The following is a 23,672-nucleotide window of genomic DNA, read 5'->3' on the forward strand; positions in this document are numbered from 1 at the left end:
GTTTTCTGACAAACATGGCGCTCGGTATGCCTCAATCATCAGACTGCATGGACGAAAACGGCGGGTATTCTAATTAAGCGGAGTGCCAAACGGTGTACCCCAGGCTAGACGCATGACTGGGGTTAACCGCTTGATACGCAGATCAGGATACTCGAATACGAGCCAGCCTTGCCCAACTTCTAGAAGCCTGCTCTTACTGGACGCACAGTCAGTTGTCCCGCATACTACAAGCCGAGATTTGGAAGTGGTGGGGTAACACCATATCGTGTACCCGTTCGTACTAGCGTCATGGCTGCGGTAACGGTAGCTTACCTCAGGACTGAGTGCGCAGTCAAAGGCAGTACCTAGGGAAACCGCAGCAGATAGCGCCGGAGTCCAGCACGAATGCACATTGAGTCACCGACAAAGTTGAAGGCATAGTGTGTAGAAGGGATCCACTTCTCCTACGGCTCCTCCTACAGGAAGAGACCGGGGCGTACCCTGTGATTGCACTTGGGCCGCAATTTGATATGATATGCTGCGTGGAAGCTTTGTCGCGCCTATCACAGCGCATGCAAGTGTTCGAGCGGAGTTCGTGTGTGGCTTGAAGCAATATAGAGATGCTGGATACGCTGGTATGGCGCAGAGAGAAAGGTCATGAGGTGGTGCTGATGCAGGTCCACCAGTACCGTTCGCTGAGGGCTGCCATGCCGGACCCTCACAGCCAAGGCTGCTAGCGTGCGGCGTGCCATAACTATCATTGGTCTGTCTTTTCTGACATTCCCTAGCTTTAGGCTGTTGTACGCGGTTAGCGCAATGTTTGGCCTCATACACACACAATTGACACACGGCATAGCGAGCGAGTGAGGAGATGATGGGGCTTTGGCTTGCTCCGTGCTTCCTGCAGACCAGTGTCTAAGCAAGCAAATGACAGGCATGTGTGGTTGCGTCAACACATATCCCACCCTAGCGCTCGGCAGCATTCGATGCAATCTATCGTCAACCGAACCGGGCGAAGGCTGTGGGTAGTTACTCGACGACTTCGACTATGCGACCCCGGGGCCCTTGCAGCCCTCGTCGGCGCCAATATCGTTTGTCGTCTGTCTGAGCGCAATGTGGAGTGCGTGAGGCCCCATGTCATCCCCGCATTCGTTTGCTCGCGAAGCTCATCTCCCAAGCACCCACGTCGTTTCGTGACTTGTCCACGGGTGTACCTAGAAGCTAACAAGAGGCGAACTTTGGCCTACTATACTTATAATCGCTGCTGGGCCTTCCGTCTCGTCTCCTTCCCGCCCACTGCTTCCCTGCTTTCGTAACCTACGCCCAGCTTGCACCCGTGGATATTCTAGCTGCACGCCGCAGGAATTGTCTGCAGCGTCGCCCCGGCCGCCGTCTGCCCGTCAACCAATCATGGCAGCTATCACTCCTTCTCCAGACGTTAGTCCCGTATCGTCAGCAACGACCAATGGAGGTTTCCCCAGGGATGCCTTCTCCCTCAATCTCTCCACTTTGCCCGACGCCAACAGCTTTATCCTCAAGTCTGCCCTGACCTCTCCCCATCTTCTCGACTCCCCAAATGATCTGTTTTCAGGAGGCGGCCGTTTGAGTAATTCCTTCAAGAAGCGGCCCCGCAATATGTCTCAATCATCCGGTACCGATCGGGAAATGTCAAATGAGAACACTCCACCCGCCTCAAACGGTATTGCGCCCACAAGCAATGGGAACGACGGCTCCAACCCAGAGCCCCGACCAGCTACAAAGAAGCGCCCCAGTACCGACACAATAGACTATCCACGACGGCGTGCGACTATAGCGGTACAGCTGCCATTTCTACCTGTCCCTCAGCTTCAACGACTGACAAGGCTAGTGCGAAATATGTCGGTCTCGAAAGTCTCGATGCGACGGCACACGACCAAAGTGCAGACTTTGCACAGAACTGAATGCCGAATGCATATACCGTGAGCCAGGTATCAAGCTTGACGCTGGCGACAAGCTGATCCTGGAACACCTGAACCGCATTGAAGGTCTTCTACAGTCTGGCTTCACCAGTAACTATTCATTGTCTTCGCATTCCCCAGCTGCAAGCAACTCAACGAGCGAAGATTTTCTCGCTCGCAGTGCCGGCCATATACCCCATCTCGGTATGGTTCAGCCGATCAACGGCATAGGAACATGGACCAACCACCCCTCAAATATCTCCACCATGCCAAAAACACACAACACGGCAGCCTTGAATCTGCTATCCTCACCCATGATCCGGGAACTGGTGTCTCGTCAATATGATGCCAAGATACTCCTTCAGCTAGAGATGACCCGTGAATCAGTAAGCCTCGGTACAACTCGCGGTCTAGACTTGTCCAACACTGGCGTGTACGTTCAAGCATACTTTGAGAGAGTAAATGTCTTCTACGCAGTCGTCAACCCATATACATGGAGTGATCACTACCAGACTGCACTCAGCCACGGATTTCGAGATGGGCCTGAAAGTTGCATTGTTCTCCTAGTACTTGCGCTTGGTCATGCTGCAAGCACCGGGAGTATAACACAACAGAACCCGGACAAGGATCCCCCCGGCTTGGCATACTTCGCCGCAGCTTGGAGTCTGCTACCAACCGTCATGACAAGGAATAACATGGTCGCCGCGCAGTGTCAGATTCTTGCTGCAGCATACCTGGTGTACCTTGTACGTCCTGTTGAAGCCTGGAATGTGTTGTCGGGTGCGAGTATGAAGCTACAACTTCTTCTGAGCGCACCTGGCCGAGTGTCGCCAGCTGAAGAAGAACTTGGCAGAAGAGTGTATTGGAATGCGGTCATGATCGAGAGCGATCTTCTAGCGGAGCTAGATCTTCCTCATTCAGGCATTGCGCAGTTTGAAGAGGGCTTTTCTTTGCCGACCGGCTTTGAAGATTTAGGGACCGAAGCAGTTGGTCGGGACGAGTTATGGTACTTCCTTGCCGAGATCGCCCTTCGAAGGTTGCTCAATCGGGTGAGTTCGATGCTCTACATCCGGACCACACCGTATTCGAAAGGCCCGGCTGCCACCTCCATTGCTCAACTAGACCCGCTCGTCGTGGAACTAGATTTCCAATTGAATCAGTGGTATGCCGGACTACCACCAGCCATGCAGTTCCCGCTTGATAGGGTACCGTTGCAGAACCCCGTGCAAACAGTTCTCAGACTACGCTACTTTGCATGCCGCACAATCATCTTTCGACCATACGTACTGCTCGTGCTGCAGGATGAAAGCCTGGCAATGGATTCCGGTGTGCAGGACAATTGCCACAAGTGTCTGGAAGCATGTGTTCGCCAACTAGAGTACATTACTGCGCACCACGCCGGACATATCCCCTATCTGTTCCAGGGTGCGCTCTCGTAAGTTTCTTCCTTCGTCATCAACGCAATCATTAACAATCTACTAGTATCATCTCCCAGACCCTGCTCATCATGGGTGCAACCATGACTCCTTCACTCTCCCAGCTACTTCCTCCACCAGCAACAATGGACGACATCATAAACAATGTGGTCCTTGAAATGGAGCGCTACGCACATCTCGCGCCTAGCCTTCGTCTCTCCGCTGAGATCATTCGTGAGGCCGAAGGAAAGCGACAAATGTGGTTACGGACAGCAGGCCTCAAATTCGAAGTATGAGATTTCGCATCGCAGTGACCAAGAATACTCGCTACAAGACTTACTACATGCCCACTTTGATACGGACGAGATTTCCCGTCCACTACTGCCAGTTCAGAGCCGTTGCCTGTACTGCGCAACGATTTACCTTCTCCATCCGGGATGCTCCGCGTAACTGCTGTCTTGCAAGCGATCATCGCAAATCCATAAGGGCGACCATCTACACGACACAAGTGGCGCGTTTTTTCGACCCAATTGTGGGTTGAAGCACAGACCCGTAGCTTGATGCCGTCCGTTGCCGCTCTCCGCAACCTATCTGCCGTACCCACCTGGATATTTCCTGATCCTTCGCGTTAAGAACTATCCCCGGTATAGCAACAAATGAGACCACGATGGTACCGAAATTGGGGTTCCATGAAAAAAGCCGAAATTAGGAAAGAGAACTACGGCCAGCATGATGATGCACAGCCCTGATCGTGGAATCGAAGAGTGTTGACTGATAATCGAGCTGTGTTTCGATGCATACATGGTGGCGACACAGCTGACGAGCCAACGAATGGATCAGAACGATGGATTTGAAGGACGATCTGTGGCTACCGAGATGTACCCCATATGATGTCGGTCTCGGTACGGGACGGTGGCTTGAGCCGCTGCAACAGCCACCACGTTGACATTTCGATGATCACTTGATGTAACCTGCTGCATCAAGCTACGATATCTGCAAGACAACACATGTAATCAAACAAGCGTCCTAAAATCCTCCAACAACGCGTGAACCTGAATCATGAGCCACCCCGCCCACATCCATTCCTACACCTACATACATGTGCCCCTTCAAAAAAGGCAAGTCAGCCACTCGTGCGCGCGGCATGCTCAACGCCATGATTTGATAAAAGACACGCCGATGCACAAGTATTTAATATCGGATTCCTGCAGGCCGCGACCAGGATCAAGGTTAGTGTACCCTACCGCTGACAATGTACCCACACTAGCCCACACGTTTGACTTTTTTGGTTCGACTTTATCCGTGGCAACTCAACTGGCGCGCGCTCTTCGGACCTCGTCGAAAGGAAGCGGTGGAACTTTTTTCGAAGCGTCTTCTCGAAGACCACCGGAAGAAAAGACAGCAAGATATGGTTTACACGTATTATAGTAAAGTTGTTATAGGTCGCTACGGTAGGGATGGGGGTGGTTTGCAAAGGGTATGTACCGGTACCTAGGGAAGGTTCCACTGAAAGGACGATGTAAGGCGGCCTAGGGGGGTTGAGCGGATGACGATGGATGGTTATTTTACTTCCTTTTTTTGTGGCCGTTTTTCTGTTTGCTTCTTTCCAAACGGTAAACGGTCGTCATGTTTTGGTGGGTAAGGGTCCTGAGTATCTACGGTTTGTAACGGCTGCTTAGTGCTGGGAACCAACCCATGGCTTATAGTCACATTTGGCAATGAAGTAGTTGGTAAAGAGGTTCCTTTTCACAGATGACAAGTTGCAGACTCTCTCATCGTCCTAATTTGATCAGGGGGGCGTGGGGATGGTCCAGTGTTTCTTGTCAGCTATTTGTAAGTACCTAGTGCAAGTACCTAGGGATGACTGCTGCCGGCAGCCTCACCGCCCTAGGCGCTGACCGTGATTGTTGGTGGACTGTCTGCCTAATACCGAGGTATTGCACCTAGCCTCGGAAAACTTATGTGCCTAGTTACTAATGGAGAATCAATGACACCCTCAATGAGTTTACCAAGTCAATTTCCCCGCACAGAGAAAACTGTGATCAGCGTAATCCCCTCACCTCAAACAGAGAACAGTGGTGTCAACTTCGTCGTCGTTCCTGATACTATATTTGAACAAGATCCTACACGCCGTATTTGCACCTTGCAACTGTTGTCATTGGTGGCGTGAGGGGGTTAGGGGTTGGGAATGACGCCACAAAGCGGGTAGACGGGGCAGTGCTCCGGAGAAAGTGTCAACCGCCAGCTTCGAATCCATTGCGCAAGCGAGGTGATGGTGGTGAAGCGAGTGCGCGATATGGAACCTTTATGCTGAATCAATGACGACGATGGATCGATCCCCTTGTTAGATGTACAGCGACGATGCTGCAGCAGGGAAGATCGAGCGGGACATGGGTTGTGGAAGGCTTCTGGAACCGTTCTGGAAGGGGGTCACGGAGAATACAGGGTGGGAGGTTTCTGCTTTGGGACGCATGTGGTGGGAGCGAGTTGGGGTGTGGGTGGAGTGGGAGTGATGCATGGCTTGTGCAGGTTGTGAACTGAGACTTGGGTTGTGAGGTATCGGTGCAGGAACGACTGATGGTGTTGATGACGGAAGCTTGTCGCTGAGCAACACCTCTTCCTGCCTCAGTTGCAGTTCGATAGTTTGGGTTCATCAACCTTTGTGTTGCAGATCGACCGGGTCCCCGCATATCCAATCCTGGGGATGATACTGCTATATCACTGTGAGTGCTATCTGTTATCAGATAGTCCCCATGGATGAGTCCACGATTCGCGTGTTCTTGGCGAGATAACACCTGGTTTCGACCATGGAGTCTATCGCTAACAATAGACACATTTTCTAACGGTTTTTAGGGTGTATGGTTGCAACCTTGCGTGCAGAATATATCCCTCGAAACGCTGTAACTGAAATTCTCCATTTCACTTCCGCCAGTCGACAATGCGCCATCCGGGATGGAGTCTGATTATTTCCTGGTAGTCACAAGCTGTAACTAAGATATAACAGGGTCCAAATACGCTTTCCCATCAGAATCTATATTGTAAGAAATATGCATATGTACTAAGGATAGTGTGCAAATTGTCCAAACCATTTTCTCTAGAGACATTTGATATGACATTCGCGCACGGCTCTTCACCTGCCTGCCACAGAATGAGAATGTATGTCTTCTGAATCGGAAAGTCAGTTTCCAAATCTAGATCATCTCTGAGGCATATTGCACTTACATATAGAACATAAGTTTCTCGCTATGCCTGATGACTTCAAGTTTACCTAGGTAGTAGAGTTAGTGTGATGTCATTTCCAAAGTTCGGTAATGATGCCAGCAGAAGAATCCATGCCGATATATCAGCCGAAGCAAACTGAGGAACCGGAATGTAATCTGATGTTTTTTTACTTTTGCATCAGCTCCAGCCAGAAGACAAGAGGAGATGATACGAAGTTGGCGGACATGATGCACGAGCCATCAGAGGTCGCGCTGCGCAGACTGTGCATCAGGTTAGCGCGACTGGATCCACTAAAATTTCTTGCAACTTCAACATTTCCAGCGCGCGCCGACTACGATCACGGTATCATCTCACACATCATGGCCGTCGACAACTCACTGGAGGCGCTTCTCGTGACACTCACTACATCGATACAATCCGCCACTGAGGCACTTCCAACCGATGACATTTTACCTCCAAAGGACGGTATTTCGTTACTGGATGTCAAGAACGAACTACTACTGTCCTATCTGCAAAACCTTGTTTTCCTCATCCTACTCAAGTTGAGATCGCGAAAAGGCGACCAGAAAGAGGCGGATCTTCACTTTCAAGATGAGGTGGTTCAAAAGCTTGTAGAGTTGAGGGTGTATCTGGAGAAGGGTGTGCGGCCACTGGAGAGTCGCCTCAAATACCAAATCGACAAGATCTTGAGAACAGCAGATGACGCTACCCGACGGAATGCTCAGGCAACTGCCAAGCCAATATCGAAGCCGAACAAGAGAAACGCAGACACAGGATCCGATTCGGACGTAAGCGATGCCGAATCAAACGGCTCCGCACAAACCGAGGAAGACGAAGACGAGATGGCTTACGGTCCCCGTCGCGCCCTGGTGACCCGTCAAAAGACCGAAGCCGCTGCAGAGCGCGCACGTGAATCAGCAAAGGACGGTATTTACCGCCCGCCAAAGATTACTCCCATGGCTATGCCGACGCCCGAGGGCAGGGAAGCACGCCGTGAGCGCCGCCCAGGAAAATCCGCGACGCTGGATGAGTTCATTGCTACTGAGATGTCTTCTGCACCCATTGCCGAACCCAGCATCGGCTCCACAATCACAAACGGTGGCCGACACACCAAATCCGAGCGTGAGCGCCGCGAAGAGAACGAGAGGCGAGAGTACGAAGAAGCCAACTTTACGCGCTTGGCGCCGAAGAGCAAGAAGGAGACTGCCAAGCAGAAGGCTAGGCAGCAACGTGACGGTGGTTTTGGTGGCGAGGAGTGGAGAGGGTTGAGTTCGGGTATTGACCGAATTGAGCGGCTCACGCAGAAGAAGGGTGGTACTCTGGGAAGTCTCGAGAAAAGTCGGAAGAGGCCTGTGGGCGATGGGCCAAGGGGGTCGGGATCGGCCGCAGGAGATGCGTTTGAGAAAAGGAGAAAGGTTGTTGGAAGGTACAAGTAATGTATTGGAGTTTATTTGGGTATCTACTACCGGTACAGTGGCGACTAGGCGACCCTGAGAAATATATTTGCACTTTTACAAGTTCATGTTCACCATACACACGCCCGTGTCCGATATATGTGAATACCATCTCGAAACAACAGTGATATCTGGAGTCCAAGTGGAGATTACTGAAACTAGTTTTGAAGTCCAATTGGAGAGACGAGCACATGGTGATAAGTTGTGGCGCTCTCCATACGAGAAGATCTTACACACTAGCTTACAAGTCTTGTAGAGGTTAGTGCAGATGTCAGATTAAGACGCAAAGATGCTTATATGTGGACAGCAGGATATGTAATATCCTCCAGCGTATCCTAGTTGTTCTAAGAGGAGTGTTGTTCGTGGTTAACAAGCCTGTACATACTTCCAATCATAGTGGAAATTTGCCAAGAGCGTTCAAACGATAATATACATATTGAAGTATTCGGTCGGGTAAGATTCGGCCGATTCGGAGCAAATTTAGTCTTGAGACGGCTTCGATGGTGTTGGTTGTTCGGCGAGGCGGTTGTCACCTTTGGGCGTGGATTCAACGTGAAACTGTGCTGACCGGGGTGTCGTGCTTCCGTCGTCCCAGAACTCGACATCGCCTTCGGCGCTCAAAGAGCCCTTCTTGACGAGGTTGCCCTTTTCCCGCATCAGGTCTTCGATCGTGACGGACTTGTCGGAAAAGACCTACGTCAGGTTAGCTTGTGGGTGTGCTTGTAGCGACTGCTCGGTGTACTTTGAGATGATCGCTAATCAGATGCCTATTCTTGCAGTCCGGACATTGGATCAGCACGGTACCATGGTGGTAGCCCTGTTTGGATAGGCGGTGCGACGAGCGTGTCTTGCAGACATTGCAGGTAAAGGTGAGCTCGTAGGACGGGACTTGATCGCGTTCTAATCGCGAGTCGGGAGCATTGGGCGATGTTGGGGAGGCGGCGCTTGACTCGAACCGGGCGAAAGAGGTAATGCGGGCTCGTGCTGTAGCAATTGAAGGGCGTACGACAGCGCAGGCGCACCTTCGCGGCGTGTGAAGGAGGCGGCTTGTCGGGGTTGGAATGTGCCGCGGCGCAGTGCTTCTGGCAAAGGCGCGCAAGACAGACAATGACGACGACGAGCGCATGTCGATGTGATTGAACTGTGTCTGGATTGAGAGAGACGTGACGGATTATGTCTCGACTGGAGTATGTGCACTTTGAACGGAAGTGCAGCGGGCAAAGAATAAATCACCGAGCGCCAAGCGATGACGATGGCAGCTTCCGCTCAGTGGGGAATATGCCCGCAACCAGCCCCGGCACTTGAACCAACACTTCTCCCCCACTCGCGCTCACGGCTGTGTCTGCACTTCTTTGACAGTTCTCTTCTTGCCGCATATTATTGCTTGTTGGTAGTCTCAAACCCATATCCACCCGTGGCGACCGCGCCATTGTATTCAGCCTTTCAGTCGCCCGCTCACCTCCGCCATCGCTATCGCCAAAGGCCGACTAGAAGATTCCAATACACATCCAAGCCAAACAAGCATGATTGCAGGACGAGGAAGGCAGCGCATTCGGCCGCCAAGGAGGGTATGTTGTGCGCGCTCATCTTTACCTTCACCTCCATCTTGACGGCGTATCTGGTATTATATACGAGCCTTACCTCCGTTTCTAATCCCAACATAACCAACACGAGACTAACCATGGCGCCATCACAGGGCCTTCACGGCGACGAGGTCGATTTCGAGAACACGTGGGCTACCATCGAGGCCGCCTTTAGGGAGATACACACCAAGAACGCGTCCAAGCTATCGTACGAGGAGCTGTATCGCCACGCGTACCGTATCGTTTTGAAAAAGAAGGGCGAAAACCTTTACAACAAAGTGCACGAATTTGAGCGCAGCTGGCTGAGCAGCGAGGTTCGCGCCTCGATCCAGCAACTACTGTCACCAAACCTTCTTGTCAACACACAGGGTGTAGGCGGCACTACGGCCAATGAGCGACGTGTTGCAGGCGAGAAGTTTCTAAAGGGACTGAGGCAGGCATGGGGCGATCACCAAATCTGCACGAGCATGCTGGCAGACGTCCTCATGTACATGGTAAGACGATGATCATCCCCGTTATTCGACCAAAAGGACACAGCTAACGCGGACTGGTCCAAGGATCGTGTTTATTGTGCAGACCATAGACGGCCATCAATATACAACGCCGCCATGGTCCTGTTTCGCGACGAGATTCTGGAATCGAGAATCTCCGTGACCGACGTTCGAACCATTCTTCAGCTGCTGAACCACACCATCCTGGACCAGATCCAGATGGAACGCGACGGCGATGTCATTGACAAACAACTCATCAAGTCCTGTGTTTGGATGTTGGAAGGGCTGCATGAGGGTGACGTGGAAGCAGAAGAACAGCGGCTGTACAACACGTCTTTCGAGAAAGAGTACCTCGACACGAGTAGGCTCATCTACCGTCAAGAATCGGAGCTCCTCTTGCGCGACTCCCAAGCTGGCGCATACTGCAAACACACGCGACGCCGAATTTATGAAGAAGACGAGCGTTGTAAGCAAACACTACTGGAGAGCACTGGGCCTAAGATACAAAAGGTAGTAGAGGACGAGATGATCAAGAACCGCATCCACGAACTTATCGACATGGATAGCGGCGTCCGCTTCATGATCGACAACCACATGGTGGAAGAGCTCCAGCTGATCTACGACTTGAACGCTCGTGTAGACGACAGGAAGATGGAGCTTACCCGAGCGATACAACAACGCATCGTTGAAATGGGTTCAGACATCAACAAGGACGCCATCGCAGCATCGCAGGCGCCTGTCACAGCACCAACTTCTGACCCTGCTGACAAGGGCAAAGCCCCTGCGCAGGAGAAGAACTTGAACGCACAGACAGTCGCCGCCATCAAGTGGGTTGAGGATGTACTTTTGTTGAAGGACAAATTTGACAAGATCTGGCAATTGTCTTTCCTCGGCGATCCACTGTTGCAGCAGGCGCAGACACAGAGCTTTACCGACTTCATCAACTCACCATTGTTCCCGCGATCATCCGAGTACATCTCTCTCTTCATTGATGAAAACATGAAGAAGGGAATCAAGGGCAAAACGGAGACAGAGATTGATGCTGTCCTGGAAAAGGCCATCGTCTTACTCCGATATGTCCAAGACAAGGACCTCTTGCAGCGCTATTACAAGAAGCATCTTTGCCGTCGCTTGTTAATGAACAAGTCGATCAGCAACGAGGTAGAGAAGCAGATGATTTCTAAGATGAAGATCGAGCTTGGGAATAACTTCACGCTGAAGCTGGAGGCCATGTTCAAGGACATGACTCTTTCAGAAGAGTTCACAGCTGGTTACAAGAAACATGTCGAGGGCCTGGGTGAGAAAGATCCAAATCGTATTGAGCTATCCATCAACGTGCTCACCAGTGGGACATGGCCCCTCGAGACCATGGGTGGAGTGGCCGCCGGCAAGGAAGATAAGCGACCAGAATGCATCTACCCTGCTGCCGTGGAGAAACTGAAGAGCGGGTTCAAGAATTTTTACGACAAACGGCACACGGGACGACAGCTTCGCTGGCTCGCCAACATGGGTTCCGCCGATATCAAGGCCGTATTCCCCAAGGTGCCGCAAAAGGACGGATCGTTCAAGGAGCGCCGTCATGATCTCAACGTTTCAACGTACGGCATGATCATTCTTCTTCTATTCAACGACGTCGGTGAAGGTGAACACCTGACTTTCGAGGAGATCCAAGCCCGGACCAAGATCCCGCCCACTGATCTCATCAGGAATCTGCAGTCGCTCGCTGTGGCGCCCAAGACGCGTATATTGATAAAAGAGCCCATGTCCAAGGATGTGAAGCCCAGCGACCGCTTCTTTTTCAATGAGGGCTTCCAGGGCAAATTCATCAAGATCAAGGTTGGTGTCGTTAGTGGCGGCAATAAAGTTGAGAGCGATCGTGAGCGACGAGAGACGGAGAAGAAGAACGATGACTCGCGATGCTTCTGTATTGAGGCAGCAATTGTGCGAATCATGAAGTACGTCTATGATTTCTCATGAAAGGGGCCAAGTGCTAACACATGACAGGCAACGCAAACAACTATCGCACCAACAGCTCATGTCGGAAACCATCACTCAACTCGCCGGACAGTTCAAGCCCGAGGTGGCCATGGTCAAGAAGCGTATTGAATCGCTTCTTGAGCGCGAATACATTGAGCGCATTGAGCGCACCGAAACTGAACAGACGGATTCATACCGATACCTAGCGTAGTAGAGAAGCTGGCCGTGTTCTTTCGTATGGCGTTTTAGGCGAGCTTTGGGTTTTCAGCACTGGTGTGAAATAGCATCGCTGAGTGCATAGCATTGGCGTCTCTGGGTGAAGGGTATGGGCGTCATAAAGGGTCCATGTAGATAGCCGAGGGGCAATCTAAGGGTTTCTGTTCTAGCACTTCCAAACACCGAGGAAATGGTGGTTCTTTCAGCTCCCGTGGTACGTCTATGCATCAACGGGTACACTAGAAGCCTCGAGCGCGTCATGTCGGAGTTGGTTGGAGATGGGTGGGTGATGACGACGCCCAAGCTCAGCTGTCATGATCGGCGGCCTTGGCAGCCCATTCGCACAAACTACGCAACCCCACCTTTCTACCCTGAGCCAACACTAGCACTTTCCAAATCGTGGCTAGAACACCGCACAAGTACCTCAACCCCCACATGCCCGACCGCACAAACCGCGCACACCAATCAGCAAACGCTGACCATTGAATATTATCGGTAAGACGCCGGCCCAAACTGTCAAGGTAGCCAGTAGTATAGCTTCCGTCGACACTTCTCGAACGACATCATGGCGACGTGAGAGGGGCAAACGCCCGATCCGCATATGCAGAATGCCGCCACTGAGGGTGTGCAAGTCGGAGCTACGACATTTTCGTCCGCACAAGTCGCGCGTAGTAGATATATAAGACCATCCGCTATCCGTCTTCTCTTCTCTCATCCACCACATTGCAACCGATCAAGTCTTACAATCCAACCTTCAAACACCAACCTCAACCACTCAAACCAAACCACCCCTACCAACTATCAAAATGGGTAACTGCGGCTGCGCTCAAGGCCAATGCAACTGCGGCACCACCTGCAACTGCGATGGCTGCCCTGTACGTCAATAGTCCTTTCTTCGTCTTGGAGTCGCTTTGTACTAACTGTTTTGTAGGCCAAGTAAGCCACTCACTTGTGCTTTACGAAGTGATGGCGGTCTCGATGGACGTTAAACGGTCAGCTACATCTTCTCATCCCTCTTTGCCGACTGCCTCGCTAATACCTTGTAGATGATATCCCTGTATTTTCATACTGAATTACACATCCCTACTGGGGTTGTAACACACTGAACTACATGTTTCCGTGGGAGGCGTTGGATAAATGGGTCATGGAGGGATCACGGCAACACCTTCGAGATGTGTGAGGAGGAATTCTGACGACTAAGAAGGGTAACTACCATACATGATTCAATCAAGCTTCCCATAACCTGACACTGATTACTGCCTTGTGCTGTGAAGTGATACCTCTTGAGTTACACACTACCCGTTCTCTGCCATTCCCCATGCTCTACCCACAGCACACGGTAACATTCTCCTGCATACGGTCCTCACCATTATTCCCAACCTTGAAGCTCTCCCACCCAAAAATGAAATTCCCAATATACACACCTAGAAAGATGCAAAGGATAAAGTACCCATTATAGTACATTGCCAGCAACATGACAATATACGCTACCGCAAACTGGCATGTATGCAACAGCGTCCTGATCGCCTGTTGCACCAGACTCGGTCTGTATACCTCCGCTGTCGTCGTCATCCTTGAATTCTTAGTCCTATCCGAAGATGCGTGAACCATCGTCTCCCCGGCCCCATCACTGTTCTTCTTATGCTGAGCCACAATGAAACCATCATATTCTTTGCCTGCGTGACGAAGGAACTCGATCAAGATAGCGAGAAGCACGATACCGACGCAGGAAATGCCGAACGTGGTGGTCGAGTGGATATGCCAGCTTGAAGACATGAAACATGTGTCTAACACGTTCCAGTTCCAGAGCATCTGTGGAAGTTGTTAGATTGGGGATGGGTAATGGTAATGGGTGAGAGAGGGGCTTACGCTGATTTTGCAGCCGTTGCCCATGTTCATGCTGTGTGCAGCGGGCATTGCTGTATCCATGATCTTGGCTGGATGTGGTGTTGTTGTTTGGTAAAAGAGGAGTCGTTCTTCTTGCGCTGAGGTTATTGAAACCTTCAGATGAGGCGAGGTGGGTGATTGAGCAAGTTTTGGGGACGTTTGCGAATGCGGATGTGAATTGTACTGACGTGGAGGGTGATAACGTCTTCTGATGAACGTTTGTTTGTTTGAGAATGTTTTGGATGTAGTAGAAGTGTACGAAGTCTGTCGAGACAGCCTAGGAAAGAGGTATCTCCTATCAAAGATATACTTTTCGCTGCCTTGTTATTCTCGTCGTGCGAAGCTGTACCATGGTACTGTCCAGAAGCGACCCAAAACTCCTGCTCCTAAGAGAAAATATATGATAGTCAAAAATTAACCCCGATCCGAGATGGAATGCCGCCCCCAACCATGGAACGAGGCAGGGACGTTACGCAGATGATATGTGGGTAACTACTTGAGTGAACCACTGCAGGAGGATGCATCATCGACCCACTGAACCATCAAACATCCCGCTTCTTGATGCATGACAATTATCACGGCTACAAGATATACTCCTATAGCGCAGAACTGCACGTTTGCTTGCAGTTAGATATTGCACTCCCGCCGAGTTAGGTTTTAGAACACGACAGCTGCGATTAGAGTTGCGTCGAAGTTTATGTGCTTCGGAAGGGTGCATAGTTTATTACACCAAATTACGATGCGATTACAGCTGCATAGATAGTTGCATTTTGTTCATCGGCAGTGGCGGTTGCGGTGTTACGAACTATTCCACAACATGTCGATCCACGCATGCCCGGAAATTTTGCTCACAGCTCGGGTTACATACATGCTGTGCAACAATGTCCATGTGGGCTGATGGAATGATATTTAGGGTAAAAGATCATGGAAAAGGCTCTCTGAGGTACTAGATGAGCGATGGCTATGATGCTCAATACGTCAAGGATGATGGCCTATCATGGTGTGATTAGGTATGTGTCTGCCGTCTAAACTGCTGCGTTGTTATCTGTCGCATATGGTAGCGAGCACATGAGAAAGTTTGTGCTGAGCTGGATTTATGTCGCTTACCATATGGAGGGAAGCGGGGGTCGATGTTGCCAAGAGAGTCGTGAATGCGTTTGGTCTTGGAGATAATTTGGATCAACGTGTTACGGGTTTTACATCGGGATTGGTACATGAGCACTTGGCGTAGATAGTGTTGAAAGTTGCAGTTGTTCATCATGCTTTCCTTCCTTTCAGCACTATTGTAGTAGTTGTCGCGGTCGCCTTTGGCGCCTCCTTCTTTGGGGTTTGCCACACCACCTTGCAACTTCCCCAAGAACATTTCCACAGTTCAATTCTTACTCTGCCTTCTACCATTGATGAAAAATGTTAACAAAGCAGGGCTATACAACTGGAATCTAAGAGAACTTCTAGTGAAATACGGTGCAGCGAAATTGTTCTGCAATGACCAATGGAGCAGAGTAGTGGCAAAAGCTGCTCGTGTCACGGGGTATCTGCAGAAACGAAGATACCTAAGCCAAGTCTGGAAATCAGGTCAAGATTCCGCACACTATGTTAGCTGAGTACGCAAGTGAGGACATCATCGTTGCCCAGGGCGAGAAGTGGAGACTCTACCAGCGGGCCATCAAGCCTGTCCACAAGCCGATCAAGACTCTGAGATGACACATAGATTGACTAAAGTCCTACTGAGAATTTTCGGTCTTAATTACCTCTGAGAAGACATGACAAAGCTCTAGGGATCTTACAGGGAGCATGACAAAGCTCTAGGGATCTTACAGGGAGCATGACAAAGCTCTAGGGATCTTACAGGGAGCATGACAAAGCTCTAGGGATCTTACAGGGAGCATGACAAAGCTCTAGGGATCTTACAGGGAGCATGACAAAGCTCTAGGGATCTTACAGGGAGCATGACAAAGCTCTAGGGATCTTACAGGGAGCATGACAAAGCTCTAGGGATCTTACAGGGATATTCCTGAGTAATTCGAGTCATGTCGTCGGTAGCGGTGTCTTAGTATACTCTTTGTCTCACCGATACACACTCGCCAAACCTTCAGAAGTTCTATTCAACCCGAGTTTCCAGATCGTAAAGAAAACGGATGCCCCACTTCATATTCTCCGATTGAAGAACAGGCCCGTCATTTTCAACTCTATTATCTTAAACTTCCCCTTCCTCCACTATCTGCCACTGAAGATTCTGAAGCTCGGTCGCGGGCTCAAGGACTGAATCCGCAACACACTTCATACCGGCATTAACAAGAAACATTCCAAAGACCTCTGTAATGAAAATTACAGCAAGATCCTTATTTGAAGATTCTTCGGATCCCACCGCTTGGGCTTACTCAGCGACAAGGATTTATCCGACAATCTCATCGGCACCATTCTCGCGGGCTATGAGAGCCCTCAGCACGCAATTCTGTTGCTGATGGATCTTCCTAGCACGTGCGCCCTCGGTAACAAGAAGCCGGTGATTAAAAGGTTTCCACCTCTTTCCCTATGAACGTGCCCGCAGCTTCCGAGCCCTCGGATACTAACCTCGCTACCTAGGTAACATTTCACTTCTTACCTCGGTATCATAAGAATTGTTAAGGATGTTTCTCGCAATTTTGCAGGTGGTCAACCGACGCACGAGCACGTGGGTCATCTTCGGTAAAGCCATACATATCCATGTGGGCTACGATGCATACGCCACCAACCGCAACACCGACTTCTGAGGAAACGATGCCGAGAAGCTTAAGCCTTAAGGGTGGGGCCTCGTACCAAGAAAGTGATTGTTTGTAACGTCGTACTAATGCGAGGGGGCCTTTTATTAACTTTTATGGTGACAAATGAGCATGCCTGGAACAGAATAACGTGAGGGGTTGCAAGCGGAGAAGCGATGAATAATGAAATGGTAAGATGGCACCCGCCGGTCCGTTGCATCCCAGGAAATTGAAGTTGAGGGTTGAGGAGGTAGTTGCGGTGTAGCGAGCGATACCCGAACTTCAGATGTGACTAGGACTGTACAGGAAAATGCCGGAATCTCCTTCGAAACTTTAATCCTAATTCCATCTTGAAATGGTTTTTCTCAAGATCTCGATCTCACATCCTAGTCAGCGCTTCTATCCGCCCGGTCTCTACATTCACCACAACATACGGAATTGAACCGTATCATCAGGAGCAAATCCACAACAGGTCGAAATTACCAACCACTCTTTGGGCTGGTCTTTTCGATTTGCAATTCAATACCGCGATCAACGGCCTGAAAGCTCACTCGCAAACAATACGGAATTTAACGCATCCGTTGAACCTTGCAGACGCTAGGATGCATGTAAGATCTCTTGTCTTGGCAAAGTACCCTTAAAGATCTCCGCGGAAGATCGCACGCGTAAGGCAGGTATCTTTCTTAGATTTGTGGGTATTGTTCTCCGCACATGAGTTGATGCCCAAGACTTCCCCAAGCCTCTGCTTTTGGGGAAACCTCCCCCGACCGTTACGTTAGTGAAAGCGTGGCAAATGCTCCCTCGGAGTCGGCTATCAGTATCCAGCCTCTTGCTTTGATGTCAACTTGAAAGGCGTCTTCGCACACCTCTTCACTCCCACCTTTTCTCACCGCATCCATTGTCTTTGTCTGCCATGCCATACACCGCCGCGGACAAACCTCGCAGGAATGACAGTCCATCTGAGTAATCAAGCATGCTAAACAACATATTAATATAGAGCATGGATTCCCCATCGTCCAAAACCGGTTTATTGGAAACCACTGTACTCGAAGCAAGAATACACCAGTTTCACTAGCGCCCCAAGGTCCGCAAATCGACTACGTGTCATCGGTTGGTTCAAAGGAACTCTTCCAAACTGATCCCAGCTGACAATCCCTTCGGTGGCTTGAATAGCGTGTTGCTTGGCCCTGCACACGGGTGCGTACATCGTATTCGGGTGTGTGTATACATCCGCCTGATAAGTGCTGACAGCACCCAGGATGTCTCCATGGTACTATTACCTGTACCCGAACCCGAGCTAATAAGACCAAGGGGCGTTCATGCTACTTAAAGCCAAAAAGCCGTGTCTCAGACAGGCTCGGAGGATTTTCCGGTCCTCTTAACGTAAGCTCGGCACGTCGGACATTGAGCGATGCGGAAGCATGCTTCCTTCTACACATCACTGGGCGTGAGCTCTCGAACCAGGGAGTTACACCACCCCGCACGAATGAATGGCCAGTCGTATATAGACATTGTGCACAGACCGGAGTAGTCGGGATGTCGTATAGTAAGCAGCTTACCTTCTTCCTTCACGTTTGATAAAAGTAGTTTGACTGTCACACCGCATCGTTGATCGTTCTCCGTCATGCTTTCAGCGATTGATACTGAGAAAGCTCAGCACGAAAAGGAGTGCGATTTGAACATCGACTCTGACGAATACCCTTCGCTACCGTTATCCGAAATCGATGTTTCACCACCACCGCCCCCGTATTCGGCTTTCTCGGTGAATCGTCAAAGGTTCATTCTTATTGTTGTTACAGCAGCAGGCTTCTTTGGACCTCTTTGCGGAGCGATTTACTTGCCTTCTCTAAAACTGTTCCAAAGGGTCTTTGACGCATCCGAATCCGTGATCAATGGCACTGTTTCAATGTACATGGTCGTCTTCGCAATTGCAGTATGTTTTCTGACCAAATCCAATATGGGTTATCTATTCTAACCTCCAGTAGCCTCTCTTTGGTGCGACAGCTTCTGATATCGGTGGGAGAAAAACAGTGTACATGGTCGGACTGGGCAGTTTCATCATCGCCAACACATTGCTTGCAGTGCTGCCAGCCCATCTCGCGTCCCTGTACTTTCTCCGTGTTTTCCAGGCTTTTGGCTCTTGTATAGTCTTCTCAGTCGGGGCTGGTACAATCGCTGATATTACAGAGCCTGCCAATCGCGCTTCAGCCCTATCGTGGTTTCTCATGGGACCCCAGCTCGGTCCTCTTCTCGGTCCGTTCATCGGCGGCCAGTTTGCTACTGCCACTAGGTGGAGATGGATATTCGGATTCCTCTCACTCGCTAGCGTCCCGGTGTACTTGGCCATAATTTTTTGTGTGCCGGAAACTTTACGATCTCTGGTCGGTAATGGCACTGCTCTTGCGAACCAACCTTGGTTTTCGATACCAAGCTTCCGAACTAAACCTTGTACCGACTCGAAAATCCCAAAAGGTCCTCGGCCATCGCTGCTGGAGTTCGGACGCCTCCTCAAATATCCTCCTCAATTGATAGTCTCTTCCAACGGAGCCGTCCAGTTTGCAGGCGTTTATGGCATGTATATTTCCTTCCCGACGATCTGGGAAGACGGATATCATTGGACCAGTGCAGAGGTCGGCTATGGATACCTATGCCCTGGTATTGCAATGTTTGTCACCGCTATTCCTGTGGGCTGGCTTTCCGATCATATGAGGAAAAAAGCTCTCGCCAAAAGCCCGGATGGAAAGGTCGCACCTGAAAGAAGAGTCTTGATCCAGATACCAGGTCTACTTATTGCCGCTGCCGGCAAAATTATGTTTGGTTGGTTCACACAGAAACACGTACATCCAGCCGCCGGGCTTTTCGGCTCGTTCTTAGCAGGAGTCGGCGCTTCCATGGTCTCTGTGGTGACCGCTTCTTTCCAAACAGAATGCGACCCGACTCAGGCTGCTAGTGCGGTTGCTTTGGGCGCGTTCCTCCGCAACTTTGCTGCAGCGATTTGTGCAGCCATCATGGCTAGCATTTTAAAAGGCATAGGCTGGGGGTGGACCTTTACTGGCCTCGGACTCCTGGACATTGCCTGTATACCGGGCGTTGTGCTTGTTATGGTCCGGGGGGCGAAGTTTCGCGAAGCATGGATGCTAAAGAAGCAGCAAACCAAACCTGCGACTTAGTGAAAGAGACAAAATCTGTGCTCAAAGCGCCTCGCAATTTTGCCGAGGATACCGACTTTACCTTAAGAGATGGAGTTGATGTGGTGGAGTGCGCGAGATGGCGCATCGCCGCGGAAGTTACTGGAAAAGAGGGGCCGGCATGGCGACTTCCCGTTCTCCAACGAATTTGTCAGCAACACCATCCACCTAAAACTACATAACGCGCATTCGAAATTTTCGAACAAGAGCACGTGATACAGTGGATATAAGGACAAGCATCCCCTGACAATGACATCACTTCAACAGCAAAGTTGTTTTGGCAATTCCTCACCGTGGCGTTCCGAGCAAGCCTACGCAAGATGACCAACTTCCAGGTCAACATCGTCAGCGATACCGTGTGCCGTAGGTCTCTCGTGTTCGTTTATTAGATTATATAATAACAATGACACAGCATGGTGCTATGTGGGTAAAAAGCGTCTGGAGAAGGGCATCGCATCCTACAAAGAGAAACACCCAGGCTCAAACGATACCTTCTCCACCAACTGGTTCCCCTTCTACCTAAATCCCGAAGCGCGCCAGAGCGTGGACAAGCAGCAAGCATATGAGTCGAAGTTTGGAAAAGAGCGAGTGAGAATGATGCAAGAGCGCCTGAGTCAAATTGGCAGAGAGGAAGGCATCAACTTTAAATACGGCGGCAAGACTGGAAACACACGCGACTCCCACCGACTTGTGCAGCTTGGAAAGACAAAGGGCCCACAAATGCAGACACGTGTCATTGAGGAACTTTTTGCCGCTTACTTTGAGAACGAGAAAGATATAATGAGCCAAGACATTTTGATCGAGGCAGGTGTTAAGGCTGGCCTGGAAGAAAAAGAAGTTGAAGAGTGGCTGAAGAGTGGCAAGGGAGGCCCAGAGGTGGATCAGGAGGTTGAACAAGCGCGCAGAAACGGTATTTCTGGAGTCCCTAATTTTGAGATCAATGGCCAGTACGAGGTTGGAGGCGCGCAAGAGCCAGCTGCTTTTGTTCAGCTATTTGAGCGGTTGAAGAGGCAGGAGGGTAATCTTTGAGACTGCCAAGGTTCCTGATATTATCTAATGAACTCGCATACTCGTAGGAATATCAAACTTCTGAATGATATCACGACTTATTTGCATTACGATAGCACTTTTGTTTCCGCTATACAGATGGGCAGCAGCAGCACCAATCAAATTTGTATGAACACACCGAGTTGAAACAAGATCTCGCTACCGAACTCCCACACTTTTCGACGAAGAGCGCACTTCTGTTACACAAAGATCCCGTCTTCCACACTCGAGATCAGATCGCCGAATGCCGATTGATGAATCCACAGATCTCTTGCTTAGAAGGATTTTAGGCTGCGATCAGGATGCATGCAAGGAGGTCAAGTCATATTAGCCTAGGCGCAGAGTCTGTGGGTCCATGAAGGGTTGTCGTTGTCCTTGTGATTGTGAGTTCAGTAAGGGATTTTCTATAAATGTGGGTTTATGAAGGGTTGTCCTTGTGATTGTGAGTTCAGTAAGGGGTTCCCTATGAGTGTGGGTTCATTAAGGGTTGTCCCTGTTATCATGGGCTTCATTAAGGGGTCATTAAGGGTTGTCCCTATCATTGTAGGTTCATCAAGGGTTGTCCCTATCGTTGTGGCTGTGTATAGTTTCCGTGTAGACTCTTGAGTTGAAGATCATCCCAGATACGGCCAAGTCTGAGCAGGATTATGGGAGCGGAAAAAGAGGAATCACCGTTAATACCGGCGGGGATACCAATCGGATAATAGCTTGTCGCTTCTTCGATACCCATATAGACATTAGTGGCACGTTAGGTTCTAAGCCGTTCTACTCATTCTATAAGCGAAGAGACGCATGAGGTATAAGCCACTGCATTTGCCCAGAACACACGGTTCAAACCATCTTTTATCGTTTTCTTTCTACAATCTTTGTTCTGAAATTGCAGCATGCAGCTACTCATCGCCTTTGTTTTAGGCAGCTTCACCATCGCTGTGATTTGGAAGTCAATTTTTTCCAAATTCACACAGCTCAGGCTACGACAAAAAACCGTCTCTAATAAAAGACACGGAAAGATCGAAGCAATCAAGGCCCTGACTGAACATCATGAAGTGGCAGAGCTGTTAAGTGATCTTATCCAGAAAGATGGCGCAGGATCATGGCCCCCAAATACGAATCACGTACATGCTACCTGGCCTTCGCCTCTCCGAGCGTACAAGGAGATCTATCTCGAACTCGCGCCACTCCTACCCCAAGAAGAGCCTCCCCTTGATGATAAAGTAAACGTCAAACTCATATCAGAGTTCCGCGAACGATTCCGCGAGTTACTTCGTGAACGGGTCAATCTGGTAGAAGTAAAGAAGGTAAGAGTTCCGGAAATAGTCGTAGCATCGAAGTGCTAGACTGACAATTAACAGCTTCTGGAAGCAGCCGACGCCGGCCGCTGGGTCGATTTTCCCCGAGATGTATACAATGCCTTCTATTGTTGCGTCGCCTCGAGTAGACATGCATATAGATGGGCTACCATTCCCGTTGTAAAAGTAGCACAACTTGAGAAGGAAATTAAGTTACCCATTGAGTTGGTCGAGCCATGGCAATCGTTACAGCGTCATTTTGGCTGTCCATCAGATGCCGGCAATGTTAGTAGGTAAGCCCGCTCTTCCTCATCAACACAGACTAACATTATCTGTTAGCATGTAATCAGCTTCTCAACTTCGACAAGGCAGGCACTCATATACATAAGATCAACACTGGTATGGCACCACAGGTTCTATCAGGCGAAGTGGCCTTTTCACAGATCTTCTATGATATGGAAAGGCTCAGCTTACCTGTATATCACGATATGGTGTATGCCATCATCGCAATGAATCAAGGCGACACAGCTGCATGCGCCGGACATGTTGCTAGTATCACTTCTCAGATGCAAGGCGTCATAGGTCCTTACATGATCAACATGCACGACAAGATCATCGCACAGTCCATATGGATGTCCAAGATTCAGGGCTTCTTTGCGTGGAACGCTGGAAAGCAAAATACAGAGACTGATGAGTGGGAAAAGTATGACGGGCTAAGCGGTAATCAAATGCTGTTGTTCCAGGCTATGGATGCATTTCTAGGCATCGAACAGTATCTCTCCGATCGAGAACTGGAGTTGAGTGTACCAAGAAGACAGAGGGAGCTATGCCATGCGTTGAGAAGGCATTCCTTTAGAGGAAGTCTATATAAGATGGAGGACGATGGTTATGTGGCTGAGATCTTGCGTAGTTTTGACATGATTCTGAAGCAACTAAGGGTAAGCTCTTCTCCTATGTTTTTAGCAGGTTGTCGCCGACGAATGCTAATGAACTGTTATAGTTGTTTCGTGCAGCCCACCGGACACGGTCAAAGGTCTATCTTTCACAGCCTGCACCAGAGAGACTACCTATGACGGCCGGAATGTCACTACTAAAACCAAGTATCGACGAGAGTATTGAATTCCTTGACGTTTTCATGGTACGCCGGCTAGGTGAAACGATTTGAGATTATACGCGTCCATAGACACGACCACCCAAATAATGAGCAGGTAGTAGGAAGCCGATGCTGTAGTCTCTCATCCTGTTG

General features: G+C 50.0%; 10 protein-coding genes across 10 annotated transcripts; 7 read left to right on the forward strand and 3 right to left on the reverse strand.

Annotated features, from left to right (window-relative positions):
• Positions 1 to 1,389: 1,389 nt before the first annotated feature.
• PtrM4_029690 (C6 zinc finger domain containing protein) lies at positions 1,390 to 3,627 on the forward strand (the record flags this gene model as incomplete). Its single annotated transcript, XM_066103880.1, has 3 exons — positions 1,390 to 1,794; positions 1,847 to 3,351; positions 3,399 to 3,627. The coding sequence occupies 3 exons, from the start codon at positions 1,390 to 1,392 to the stop codon at positions 3,625 to 3,627; spliced, it is 2,139 nt and encodes a 712-aa protein (XP_065966082.1).
• A 3,285-nt stretch (positions 3,628 to 6,912) lies between these two features.
• PtrM4_029700 (Sas10-Utp3 domain containing protein) lies at positions 6,913 to 7,989 on the forward strand (the record flags this gene model as incomplete). The annotated part of the gene is made up of 1 exon (XM_001941880.2): positions 6,913 to 7,989. One exon carries the CDS (start codon positions 6,913 to 6,915, stop codon positions 7,987 to 7,989), a length of 1,077 nt encoding a protein of 358 aa, XP_001941915.2.
• A 498-nt stretch (positions 7,990 to 8,487) lies between these two features.
• PtrM4_029710 (DNL zinc finger domain containing protein) lies at positions 8,488 to 9,133 on the reverse strand (the record flags this gene model as incomplete). The annotated part of the gene is made up of 2 exons (XM_001941881.1): positions 8,488 to 8,700; positions 8,750 to 9,133. 2 exons carry the CDS (start codon positions 9,131 to 9,133, stop codon positions 8,488 to 8,490), a joined length of 597 nt encoding a protein of 198 aa, XP_001941916.1.
• A 397-nt stretch (positions 9,134 to 9,530) lies between these two features.
• On the forward strand, positions 9,531 to 12,269 carry PtrM4_029720 (Cullin, a subunit E3 ubiquitin ligase; the record flags this gene model as incomplete). The annotated part of the gene is made up of 4 exons (XM_001941882.2): positions 9,531 to 9,575; positions 9,704 to 10,084; positions 10,148 to 12,036; positions 12,086 to 12,269. The coding sequence occupies 4 exons, from the start codon at positions 9,531 to 9,533 to the stop codon at positions 12,267 to 12,269; spliced, it is 2,499 nt and encodes an 832-aa protein (XP_001941917.2).
• Positions 12,270 to 13,597: 1,328 nt separating this feature from the next.
• On the reverse strand, positions 13,598 to 14,203 carry PtrM4_029730 (uncharacterized protein; the record flags this gene model as incomplete). The annotated part of the gene is made up of 2 exons (XM_001941883.2): positions 13,598 to 14,086; positions 14,144 to 14,203. 2 exons carry the CDS (start codon positions 14,201 to 14,203, stop codon positions 13,598 to 13,600), a joined length of 549 nt encoding a protein of 182 aa, XP_001941918.2.
• A 983-nt stretch (positions 14,204 to 15,186) lies between these two features.
• PtrM4_029740 (uncharacterized protein) lies at positions 15,187 to 15,524 on the reverse strand (the record flags this gene model as incomplete). Its single annotated transcript, XM_066103881.1, has 2 exons — positions 15,187 to 15,194; positions 15,269 to 15,524. The coding sequence occupies 2 exons, from the start codon at positions 15,522 to 15,524 to the stop codon at positions 15,187 to 15,189; spliced, it is 264 nt and encodes an 87-aa protein (XP_065966083.1).
• Positions 15,525 to 16,791: 1,267 nt separating this feature from the next.
• Positions 16,792 to 16,914, forward strand: PtrM4_029750 (uncharacterized protein; the record flags this gene model as incomplete). The annotated part of the gene is made up of 1 exon (XM_066103882.1): positions 16,792 to 16,914. One exon carries the CDS (start codon positions 16,792 to 16,794, stop codon positions 16,912 to 16,914), a length of 123 nt encoding a protein of 40 aa, XP_065966084.1.
• Positions 16,915 to 18,526: 1,612 nt separating this feature from the next.
• On the forward strand, positions 18,527 to 20,072 carry PtrM4_029760 (Major Facilitator Superfamily protein; the record flags this gene model as incomplete). Its single annotated transcript, XM_001941885.2, has 2 exons — positions 18,527 to 18,835; positions 18,888 to 20,072. The coding sequence occupies 2 exons, from the start codon at positions 18,527 to 18,529 to the stop codon at positions 20,070 to 20,072; spliced, it is 1,494 nt and encodes a 497-aa protein (XP_001941920.2).
• A 338-nt stretch (positions 20,073 to 20,410) lies between these two features.
• PtrM4_029770 (DSBA thioredoxin domain protein) lies at positions 20,411 to 21,119 on the forward strand (the record flags this gene model as incomplete). The annotated part of the gene is made up of 2 exons (XM_001941886.2): positions 20,411 to 20,453; positions 20,503 to 21,119. The coding sequence occupies 2 exons, from the start codon at positions 20,411 to 20,413 to the stop codon at positions 21,117 to 21,119; spliced, it is 660 nt and encodes a 219-aa protein (XP_001941921.1).
• Positions 21,120 to 22,021: 902 nt separating this feature from the next.
• PtrM4_029780 (IDO domain containing protein) lies at positions 22,022 to 23,591 on the forward strand (the record flags this gene model as incomplete). Its single annotated transcript, XM_066103883.1, has 4 exons — positions 22,022 to 22,435; positions 22,490 to 22,715; positions 22,766 to 23,364; positions 23,427 to 23,591. 4 exons carry the CDS (start codon positions 22,022 to 22,024, stop codon positions 23,589 to 23,591), a joined length of 1,404 nt encoding a protein of 467 aa, XP_065966085.1.
• Between the last annotated feature and the right edge of the window lie 81 nt (positions 23,592 to 23,672).

This window comes from Pyrenophora tritici-repentis, chromosome 1, assembly GCF_003171515.1.
Source record: "Pyrenophora tritici-repentis strain M4 chromosome 1, whole genome shotgun sequence".
NCBI lineage: Eukaryota > Fungi > Ascomycota > Dothideomycetes > Pleosporales > Pleosporaceae > Pyrenophora > Pyrenophora tritici-repentis.